General features: G+C 45.0%; 1 protein-coding gene across 2 annotated transcripts in view; it reads right to left on the bottom strand.

Annotated features, from left to right (window-relative positions):
- NIPAL2 (NIPA like domain containing 2) overlaps positions 1 to 11,239 on the bottom strand; it is a 590,087-nt gene extending 578,848 nt beyond the window's left edge. Inside the window, exon 1 of one of the 2 annotated variants that reach the window (XR_015309920.1) lies at positions 10,968 to 11,230. Coding sequence is in view for 1 of the 2 variants with exons in the window: in XM_086966045.1 (XP_086822171.1) it covers positions 10,968 to 11,075 (108 nt within the window). In the remaining variant the exon portion in view is untranslated. Of the gene's footprint in view, positions 1 to 10,967 lie in introns of both variants that reach the window. The other variant, XM_086966045.1, reaches the window with a different exon arrangement.
- Positions 11,240 to 11,860: the final 621 nt, after the last annotated feature.

The following is an 11,860-nucleotide window of genomic DNA, read 5'->3' on the forward strand; positions in this document are numbered from 1 at the left end:
TCTGTTTCCAGCATAAATACTGGAAAGTAGCAAAAAGGCCAAATGAAACTATTTATCACTTGTACCAAACTCTTTTGTTACTTCCAATCAGCTCTTCAGAGTGACTGCAGAGCTAAATCTGCATCCTACAAGTTATGGATGAGGCTCTACACATCCTAATGGAAAGTCTTACCTGTTGATTCTACTAAACCTCATATTAGCCCATGACAGTTTAAATCATTACATTGGCATCCAGGCACTAAAAGGTCATTAGGGCTCTGAAGAAGAACTTTTTTACTGGTTTATATTATATCAAGTTAACTGATCTCAAGTTACCAAAAGAAGCAGTTCTTTTGCCAGGCCTAACCAATGCATCAGGGTGATCATCGGTGATCAATCGTAGCCCTCATACTATTTAACCTCTATCTCGAACTTCAGTACAACTTTACCAGAGACTCTGCCCTCTCAGACCATTAGTATGTGGATTGTATGTGACTGTACCTGAAGTTAACTAGTATGAGGACATCACCAGGTCACAACAACTCTTGAAAACATTCAAACGTGGATGATTACTCAGCATTTCACATTCAGTGCCAATAAACAGAACTGAGCACAAACCCTGATTCATCCCACTGGGAATTGGCCTTCTCAGCCAATATCCCCAACAAATCTCTGGGTTTCATCCTTGACTTCTGACTAAACCACCAAAAACACAGTAACACCTTGGTCAGCAGTGCCAATCTCCAGTTTAATTTAATTTGAGGAATAAAACTGCTCTTCACGGAACAAGATCTTAAAGTTGTGACCCCAGAACTGCTACTATCGAGAGCTAACTATCGCAACTAAATCCTCTTGCTTATTCCCTAAACTTGCCTTGCTCCCCTAAAAGTCTTTCTACCTGCTGCAGCAAGCTCTGCCTCTCACATCACCTCTGTACTGTGCTCACTATCCTGACCCTTCTTCAACAGCAGATCAACTTGCAAACTAGTGTGCCTGCTGCACAAAGGTGGACAACCTTCACTACTTTAAAAGCAAGTTGAAGATCTCTGAGGGCTCCTGTCATCTACGAAACTCAAATACTCTTTTGCTGGATAAAAATCCATGTAGCCTAAAAAATGAGCTTTGAACAAGGCTTTTTCTGGATGTGCTTCGAAGATTTGGAATGCTTATTCCACCATTTTTTGGCAGAAACACCTCAATATCCACCTACAAACCACTTAAATTCCTTCTCCTTGATCAGAATTTTCCCTTTCCCTCCACCTACTCACCCATCTATTCCATGTTCGGTCTCTGTGGTCACTGGAACCTTGAAGAATAATGTTATCTGTTTCGCTTACTGTTGTCAATGAATGCATCAGCCACTGCTTCAGTCAATTCTAACTTGCTGCTCCCTTTGTAGGTGATCCTTTCCTCAACCACTGTCTGCATTTTCCACTAAGCATATCAGCTGTTGTGATTTCTTATCTATTGTTCTAACTATAATCTCTTTAGTCCTTGTTGCTGTAAAGCGTTCTGATGCTCGAGAGCCTTGATGGGCTATAGAAACTACAAATAAATAAATGTGTTATATATATGGCTCACATTCATGCCTGGGCACCATCAAACCATGGCAGCTCACAATGTACCAGTAATTACCACAGTTAAGTGGTTTCCATCATTATAATAGGGGTGCACCGTCAAGCCAGGCATGCCCACAATATGTCACGAATCACTACTAAAATGTGGTGGCCAGCATTATATGAGCGTGTCTTTGGTCAAAATATGTAAAGAATTACCACCATGGACATCAAATTTACGATAAATACCACCATGAACCCAGAGCCTTCGCCGTGGCAGGGGTGGCAACAGCATACCAAGAATTACCATCATGAACCCAGGGTGAACATGATGCCAAGATTGGGAACCAATATGTAATAAATGCACACAACTTGCCAAGACTTACCACTACACTGCCAGCACCATCGTTATACCATTGTGGGTGCTACTGTGCATTGGTGGTGCACAATATGACAAAAATGAATACCATTCAGTCAGGAAAACACATCTAATGAGACAAAGATGCAACAAAGTATTTAATTTCCACTAATTCACAAGCAGTACTGGGATCAGTCATTTAACTACGCCCATAGAAGATGTCATCACTATAACATATAAACAAGCTGTCTTTGAAGGGGGTGATGAGTGTGTTTGATCAAATTGTAAATATCCTTAGGCTGAATCCTTGTTCTTATAATGAGAATCCGGAGTCCAAGCGATGTAGAAAAGATACTTTTATTAAATAGGGTTTAAAACATGAACAGCCGACACGTGTTTCGCCCCCTGTGGCGATTTGCGCCGGGGCTTTTTCAAGGCTATTTACAGTGTCATATAATCATTGTACAGGTCATCAAAGAAATAACTTAGTTTCCAAGAACTCTTTATATATGTCAAGTTTCAATTTCTCAGGATATAATCCCTGCTTCTCGTCTACTTCCTCCGCTCGCGATCGGCCGCTTTCGATTTCCTGTGGACCACTCCCTTCCCCTAGCAACGATATAAACAAGCTGTGCCTTTTATGTTGTCTGAGCAGAACGTTTCAAGAATATTGGGGAACATTGCAGAACATTTTAAAGTTCATCCAAAAACAGACTTACAAACCAACATTAATGTAACAGAGAAGACGCGCGGGATACCCCCGTCCATGATCAAGGGACATTACAGGACGTTTTTCCACCCTCAACACCCCTCTTCTACCCTTCACAGCACATCAATACCGGAGCCAGCACGCAGGAGACCGAGGAGGTCACTGGCCCTTTAATTCTGAGACAGCGGAGGAATGGGCGGGTCTGTACAATGAGGCGGCGACGTCTTATACGGAGGAACGCCAGGACCAGATGTGTTTGTTCACCCGGTGAGAAGAGGTGTCGCGGACGGAAACTGTTGAGGAGCGGAGAACTACGGACGTGGAGACGGAAAGAGCGGAGGAGCTAGAGTGCGGGGAAGCGGCGGCGCCAAGAACGGACGAGAAGCCAGGAGGCCAACGTCTTTACGAGTCGCCCAACCACACACCCAAGGGAGGTGTGTGGCTAACTCAGGTACGCAATACTATCTGGAACTGGGTGGTTCGTCTCTTTAAACTTGATACCTCCTTGTCCCGGTGCACCCTTCCCCGAGCACTACCCTTCACATTTAGTATATCGTACCAAAGAGTGCTGCACGGGTTACTGTGTCCTCACTCCTTTTCCCCTACACTTGTATATATAAGAGCACCCATCTCATGAGACATTATCTCTGTCTGTTTAATCCGAGAGTCAAAACGGACCCGGAGCAAGGAAGGCCCCGACGGAGTCCAGAAGGCTTTCGCTGACTCGACCCATCCGAACGTCACCACAGGCGGCCCAGTAGAAGTCGATCTCCACGTCGAACTACAACTTTAAGGAAAACGTGTACTGATCATCTATATAGTATAATAAAACCCGTTAAAACTAAGACCAGCTTACTGCCGATTTCTCTTGAACCCGTCACAATTAAATTACTGTATTTCCTAAAACTTAAATGGATTACATGCTATCATTTATTCAGAATATCACAAGATTAAAAAATAAAGAATGTCTACAGAGTAAGGCATATGTTTGAACATGCTGCATTATCTTAAACAGATGTTCCTTCAATTTGATAACCCTAACACTTAAAGAGATATCCAAAGAAGGAGATATATTAAGTGTCAAAAATGCCATAACTTGGGTTGAACTGAGACAATAATTGAACAAGAGGAATTTACAAAGTTAGTGCAAGTGGCGAAAGTAATGCCCCCAAAATACTGGAGCGAAATGACTTCAAGCAAAGACTGTAAACTAACATGAGATGCATATGACCACGGAAACATTTGTGTATCCCAATTGGAAAGAGGTATATGTGCCAGTGTTAAGTCACACACTCGTTCCTCAGTTACCCCTAGGGAACCTCGAAAAGCAGAAATCATTGGCTTAAGGATGAGTTCCTGAGTTGCAGATCACCCACGTACATATTCCCGTCTTTTACACAGAAAACAGCCACAGGGATATCAACAGTGGCAGCTCTGTAGGACTGGCCTGAGGTGAGTAGCGAGATTCAAAGAGGCGGGGCTTAGGACTGGAGCCACAAGACACTCAAGGAGGCACTTAGGGAGTAGCAGGGGCAAATGTGGTACAAGTAGCAGTTGTATGAGGAACCCGTTTGGGGGCGAATTTAAAAAGAAAAACAGAGTGAAACCTTTCTGCAGCTACACGCCCATAGAAATGTTAGAAAGAGCAAAATTTAAAAAATATATAATTTAAATGAAAAAGTGTTAACCATAAATAAAACATTAATAGAATTACACTCTTAAACAACTAGGAAGGTATCCATCACTCATAATAAAGGAAGCAGCTAAAGAGTTATCGATCACACTTGGTATATATAACAGACCAAGAATGCCTACAAGAAAATGAGTATTTAACAAGCATTGATGAAGCCAATAGGTCTTGTCTTTGGGACCTATTCACTTTGCCCATGCCTTTTGGCGATGCTCTACACTACAGCATCGGGTTTTTTTCATATGCTGTGCAACAACATAAAAAATATATATATTTAAAAAGGGCATGATGACAATTCTGCTGCTGGTGGTTACGTCATTCCAGTGGTGAGCGCATTCGTATTAACATATTCCTGTGGAGGCTTGAGACTGTGTGCACGCGCATGCACCAGAACTCATTAAGCTTCTGGAGAATGATACAGACGGCATTCGCTTTAATTCTGTATTTATCAATCCAAGGTAGGAAGCTATTTGGATTAGTAATTTTTTTTAAGGATTTTTTTTAGCACAAAAATAATTTTAAACAAAAGTGTGGGCGCAGAGGTGAAGAGGAGGACAAAATAGAGTGAGCAAGTGGGGACAAGGAGGGTAAAAGTATTGCACGAGTGAGAGAGCAATAGGGAGAGGAGAAACATACCTGGAGAGAGGAACAGAACAGAGAGAAGAATACAGAGCACTTGGGGATAAGCATAAAAGAGAGAGAGAAGCACATGAAAGTGACCGGAACACAGGAAGCGGTGGAGACACACAAGGCTGAGAACAACACTGTGCACGAGGGGGGTGATGGCAGAAGTAACACAGTAAGAACACAAAGCACGGGTGGGCATTTGGGGGCAGACCACCAGAGAGAGGAGAGAACTGAAAAACACATGCACTCTCATGGAGTGCTGAACCAAATTGGAGAAAAAAAGTTCCATAAATGTGAGTAGTGGATGGATAGAAGCCAACCAATTAGAAGGATGCTAAAGAGGCCCTCCTCTAGGGGAGGGGCGAATACAAGATGAACAAACTGGTACAAGGAAAGCCATTGAATTTGCACGTGGAAAGACACAGATAAAGCAATAACACCTTAGCCAGACCCAAGATTTTCTCTTTGCCATTTTCAATGTGTGTCAGGAAAAAATATCTATCTCATGCACAGCTAACACAGCCCTAAGCTGCCAGTCATAGTTTTCTTCATATCATGACAAACATATTCTGCCATTTGTAGCTCTATATATTACATATTAGAAAAACAAAACATATCTCCAGCATGCCCAATAAAAACTGGAGACATGGCTCACATAACAGGTTCTATTTAATAGCTGGTTGAATACCCAGAGCACTTGTATTCAGGGCCGGACTGGGGAGCCAAAGCAGCCCAGGCAAATTTTGTCAGACCAGCCCCCGTACAGTGCATAGTGATTGCAGCGAGAAGCCTGACCACTACAAGGAGGGTATAGAGAGGCGCTTTATACAACGCATTTTTCATTATTTATTCAATTGTATTAGCTTTTAAAGCATAGTAAATGGTGACGACCTTACAATGCACCATTTGCGATACCTACTTTGAGATACCTGACATCAGATGTCCGAAAGGTAGTGACAGAAACCACAAACCTTAGCGCAGCCAATAGGTCTCGCCGATTCAAGAGCTATTGGTTGGCCAATATGGTTTTAGCCATCTTGTACAACAGCTTGGTAGCTGTTCAGCATTGCTAAAAGTTAGCAGCGTAAAGGAGCGTGGCATGGAGTGTCATAAAGTAGAGTGTTGTGAAGTAGAGCGGGGTGTTATGGAGTGGTGTAGAGAGTTGTGGTGTGGGGTAAAGGTGAGGTAGAGTGGAGAGTAGTGGAGTGTCATGGAGTGGAGTAGAGTGAAGTGGCATTGTGTTGTCGAAGGAGTAGAGTGTCATAGAGGGAGTAGAGTGTCAGAGGGAGTAGAGTGTCGTAGAGTGGATGGGTGTAGAATGAAGTTGAGTGTCGTAGAGTTGAGTAAGCAGTGTGTCATGAAATAGAGTGGAGTAAAGTGGCTTAGAGAGAGTTGCGTAGAGTGTCGTAGAGTGGAGTAGTGTTGTAGTGTGGCATGGAGTAGAGTAGAGTGTTATAGAGTGGAGTGTCATAGATTGGAGTAGAGCGCAATAGAGTATAGTGTTGTAGAGTGGCGTAGAGTGACCTCGAGTGAAGTGGTGTAAAGCACAGTGGTGAAGAGTAGACTGGCATAGAGTGCAGTGGCTTGGAGAACATTGGTTTTGAGTAAAGTGGTGTAGACTGCAGTGGCGTCGAGTGGTGCAAAGTAGAGTGGAGTGGTGCAGAGTAGATTGCAGTGGTGCAGAGTGCAATGGCGCAGGGTGGAGTGGCACAGGGTAGAGTGGTGCAGAGTGGAGTAGAGTGGCCTAGAGTGAAGTGGCTTAGAGTAGATTATTTCAGAGTAGAGTGAAATGGTGCAGGGTAAAGTGTAATGGTGTAGGGTAGAGTGCATAGGTGTAGAGCAGAGTGCATAGAGTTCAGTGGCGTATAGTGGAGTGTAGTGGTATATAGTGCAGTGGTATGGAGTGCAGTGGTGCAGAGTAGTTTAGAGTGGTGTAGAGTGTAGTGGTGTAGAGTGCATTGTTGTAAAGATGAGTTGTGCACAGTAGAGTGTAGTGGCATAGAGTGCAATGGTACAGGGTAGTGTAGAGTTCAGTGGCGGACAGTGCAGTCTTGCAGAGTAGAGTGTCTTAGATTGAAGTTGTATAGAGTGAACTGGCGCAGAGTGCAGTGGCACACAGTAGAGTGACACAGAGTTGAGTGCTGTAGAGAGCAGTGGCGTACAGTACAGTGGTGCAGGGTAGAAAAGAGTGGCTTAGAGTGCAGTGACGTAGAGCGCAATGTTGTAGAGTGGCATTGCGTGCAGTGGCCTAGAATTCAGTGGTGTAGAGTGCGGTCCTGCAGAGTAGAGTGTCTTAGAGTGGAGTGGTGCAGCGTTCATTGGCACAGAGTGCAGTGGCATAAAGTACAGTGGTGTAGAGTAGAGTGTTGCACAATACAGTGCTGTAGAGAGGAGTATCATAAAGTAAAGTGTTGCAGAGTAGAATAGGGAGGTGTAGAGTGCAGTGATGTAGAGCACAATGGTGTAGAGTACAGTGGTGTAGAGTGTTGCAGAGTATAGTGGCATAGAGTGCAGTGGTGCAGTTGACGTAGAGTGCAATGGCATAGAGTGCATTGCTTTTGAGTAAAGTGATGTAGAGTACATTGGGTAAAGTGCAGTGGTTTAGAGTAGAATGGTATGAAGTGAATAGACATGGAGTAGAGCAGTGTAGAGTAGCACAGCATAGAGTAGAGTAGCATAGAACGCAGTGGTGTAGAGTAGATTGTTTCAGAGTACAGGGAAGTGGCGTAGAGTGAAGTACTGCAGGGTAGAGTCCAGTGGCATAGAGTAGAGGTGCAGAATGCACTAGTGAAGAGTGGAGTGGTGCAGAGTGCAGTGGGGTTGCCTAGGCTGGAGTGGTGTAGAGTGCAGTGGTGCATAGTAGAGTACAGAGGTATAGAGTGAAGTGGCACTGAGTGCAGTGATGCACATCCGATTAGAGCGGCATAGAGTGCAGTGGCAATGAGTGGTATAGAGTAGAGTGGTGCAGTGGCATAGAGTAGAGTGGCGCAGAGTAGAGTAGCGCAGAGTAGAGTGGTGCACAATTCAGTGGCGTAGAGTGCAGTGTTGCAGAGTAGAGTGTCTTAGAGTGCAGGAGTGTCGAGTAGAGTGGCTTTGAGTGCAGCGGCATAGACTGTAGTGGCATAGAGTAGAGTGGTGCAAAGTAAAGTGGCGTAGAGAGCAGTGCAGTAGAGAACATTGGTGCAGAGTAGAATAGAGTGGCGTACAGTTCAGTGACTTAGAGTGCAGTGCATAGATTAGATTGTTGCAGAGTAGTATATAGTGGTGTTGAGTGTAAAGTGACGTGGAGTGTAATGGCATAGAGTGCACTGACACAGAGTGGCATAGACAAGAGGGGTGCAGAGTAGACTGCTGTTTTTGGGTAAAGTGGGGTAGAGTGCATTGGCATGGACTGTAGTGGATAGAGTAGAGTGCTGTGGCGTAGAGTAGAGTGGAACAGAGTAGAGTAGAGTGGCGCAGAGGGGAGTTGTGAGGCATAGATTGCAGTGGTGTAGAGTGAAGTTATGCAGAGTAGATTGTTTCAGAGTAGAGTGAAGTGGCCTACAGTGGAATGGAGCATGGTAGAGTGCAGTAGCATAGAGTGCAGTGGTGCAAAGTAGACTTGAGTGGTGTAGAGCAGATGGCATAGTGCACTGGTGTAAAGTGGATTGGTACAAAGTATAGTACATTGGCATAGAGTGCAGTGGAATAGAGAACATTGGCGAAGAGTGCAGATTTCAGAGTGGAGTGACGTAAAGTGTAGTTGCGTAGAGTGCAGTGGTGCATAGTATAGTAGAGTGGGATAGAGTGAATTAGCGTAGAGTGATGCAGAGTAGAGAGGTGTACAGTGGACTGGTGTACAGCGCAGGGACACAGTGTGGGGTGGCGTAGAGTGGAGTGGTGTAAAGTGAGTGGTGCAGAGTAGAGTGGAGTGTGGTAAAGTAGAGCATGTATGGTGTGATAGCGCACTGCCATTACAGGCAACACATCTTCAATTGAAATGACCATTACATTTGCACAGACAGTTTCACTGACAAAAGTATACAGTGCACAAAATATAATGTGTGGAAATGCCATCACCTAGTGTATTGATTTGTTTTGATGGTATTAAAATATTTGTTTCCACCACACTCAGAATTAGCCCCAGTAGTCAGCATGATTGTCACATAATGCCTCTCACTTTGAAGTCAGAGAAAGAAAAGCAAACACCACTGGTCGGTTTGCAGAAAGGGACCTCTCTGAAGAATACTGTAAATAAGGTTTCGGCAACAGGAGGGACGGACTCAAGCTGGACAGCCTAAAACAAAGCCAGCAAATAGAAAGCCAGGAAATGTGAGTTACAAACCACAAAGCCAATTGCAAGCAACTGGCAGAATGCATTCCTAGGTCAAATTTCTGAATGTCCCCAAGATGCCTTTTGCAAACCAGATGGCAAATGAATCGGGGTCTGGTGAGTGTTGTTTACTTTTAGTAGCCAGCAGCTATTTAGCCAGACTGTTTATGAGAATAAATGCATTCAGCTACAGTGAAACCAGGACACTATCAATCCGTTTACTGGGCCTGCTCCTATGAGGTGCCCATCAGCTAACTTTGCAGCTTATTAAGGCATGAAGTGCACTCTCACAGCGGGACGCAACAATCTTGCAATATAATATATTCATTTTCCTAGAGGAGAGGGCCCAGGTAAAAAGGCAGCTCTGTGGCTTTGGTAGTCTGTGAACACATGTGGGAAGAGGAAACATCATCAGGAGAACGATGAGGGAAAGAAGAGAGTGAGACAGAGAAAGAGAGACAGAGAGAGAGGGGAGGTAGAGGGGGAGAGAAAATAGGGGAAATTGACCAGGGGAAGCTAAAAGAAGATAGGAGAAGGACACTGTAAAGTGGCAGGTCAGTGAAGAAAGACAAAGACGGGTGCGTATGTGTTTGCATGAGCAAGAGAGATAAGAAAGAGACAGCTCAGATACGGATGGGATAGTGATAGACATCAACACCTGTATAGGAGATTGAGGTAGGTGAGAGAGGTGAGGGAAAGACACAGGCTATAAAAACAGATAATAAAGAGGCAGTAGAAGTGACAGAGAGTGTGAGGCAGGTGTGAGGAAGAAGTGATGGAGATGAGTGGATGAAAGAGAGAGTTAAGAAAAAGAGGGTGGACAGATCATAAAGAGACACTTGAAACAGTTAAAGAAGGGGAGACATGAGAGGTGACAACCTGGCAGACTGGTGAGAGGGATAACTTGGGGAGAGAGATACATGAGTGGTTCTAAAGGAACAAAAAAGAAAAAATGTGAGATAGATAAGAAATCAGTGAGAAATAGACAGGTGAGAAAGAAGCAGCCACAGCTGTGAGGTGGGGGAGATAGAGGAGAAGTGGGGAGGTGATATAGAAACAGCAGCATGTGATAAAGACGGATGATGGAGTGGGACAAAGTTTGGAGACGGGTGATAGAGCCTATAAAGAGACTGTCAAGAAAAGCAATATGATGTCACTTTTAATGATGTAATTAGAGAAAAAGGGCATGTGATGTCACTTCCCCTAACCTCGCTTTCTGATGGAACGACGTCTATGATTTAAACGGCCAACATTTGTTTGCTTTTTCCTTTTTCCAAAGTTCTGGGGTGGATAAAATCAGCCCAATAGGCAAAGCATGTGCCGGCTTACCAAACAAAACTCTTTACTAAGGGCCTGTACAGTACACACTGTTCACGATGCTTTTGCTGAAACTGATCCGTACTCGTGAAAAACAAACAGCTCCCTTGCAGAGCCGGTTTAAAACGTCAGCCCTCGGCCAGGAAGGGCCACAACACAAGCAGCAGGTTTCTAAATGTAAAAACACCTCGCGACACTTAAACATTTGAATTTGTAAATATCAATGTGTGTAATTGGTAAGAAGATGCATTTGAGTTTGATGCCCTGTAGTGAGCAAACGGTGGGCGTGTTATTAAAAAGAAGAAACGCCCTTTCTGGAAAACATGAAAATCCAAGCGTGCAAGCAGCTCGCGCTTCCCGGACGGCTCCCGGGGCGCACGTGCCTCCCTCCTGGAGCCGGCGCGAGGCGAGCAGCTTACCTGGTCGATGTTCTTCCAGAAGTCTGAGGTGTGAGTGGCGTTGTCCGGCTGGTCCCAGAGGGTGTAGTCCAGGAACCCCGGCTCCGAGGCGTTGTTGCTGTTGCCCATCTCACCCCCTGCCCCCGTGACGCCCAGATAGGCAGGCGGCAGCGGGCATCAGTGGCCATGCAGGGGCCCAGGCAGCTCCATTGGCACAGGAGGCAGCAGACGTCTGAGGAGTGAGCGCGAGACCCAGCACCGCCGCCACTTCCTGGTCTGGGGAAGGAGGGCGTGAGGCTGTGCTCGGTGGCACACACCCCTGTTGCCCAGAGAGACAGGTGCACGGGGCGGGTTGAAGCCAGGTGAGCGGATTCAACAGCGCACCCAAGCATCGCAAACATAGTTATAACAGGAGGACCGTGCACGCCAAAGTTAAAATAGAACCGCACTGGACAGCACGAGACACAGGGAGATAATGTCTTTGCCTTACATCACCACACAGTGCATTTTGGTCAAATGTTGAGATTGTAGGCGCCCCGTCCTCCGGGCACCAATGTCAGCAAGTTAGACTCTAAACCACGTTTCTAGATTCTATCCTATCAGTTACGTTTATTTTGTTGATGGCATCACTCCTTTGCCCGTTCTGCTCAGCCAGCTGCCTTCTGTTTAATTTTATAATTAAATAAACGAATTACAGAGGCATGTTTTCTCTCCAGTGCCTGGCCGTGCGGCTTCAATTATGGCTGTTCGCTTGCTCTCTCTCCATGTGAGTGCCTCCTGGCTAACTTCAGCAGGCATGAACAGGGCGAAGGACGCTTAAAACTAAGAATGTGTCGTGTATTGTCAGTATAAATCTTGATTTGCTTTCGTGTAACGAGAAAAGCAGCTGGTTCCTAGATAATTAAACGTGTGCT

This window comes from Lissotriton vulgaris, chromosome 4_1 (assembly GCF_964263255.1).
Source record: "Lissotriton vulgaris chromosome 4_1, aLisVul1.2, whole genome shotgun sequence".
Taxonomy (NCBI): domain Eukaryota; kingdom Metazoa; phylum Chordata; class Amphibia; order Caudata; family Salamandridae; genus Lissotriton; species Lissotriton vulgaris.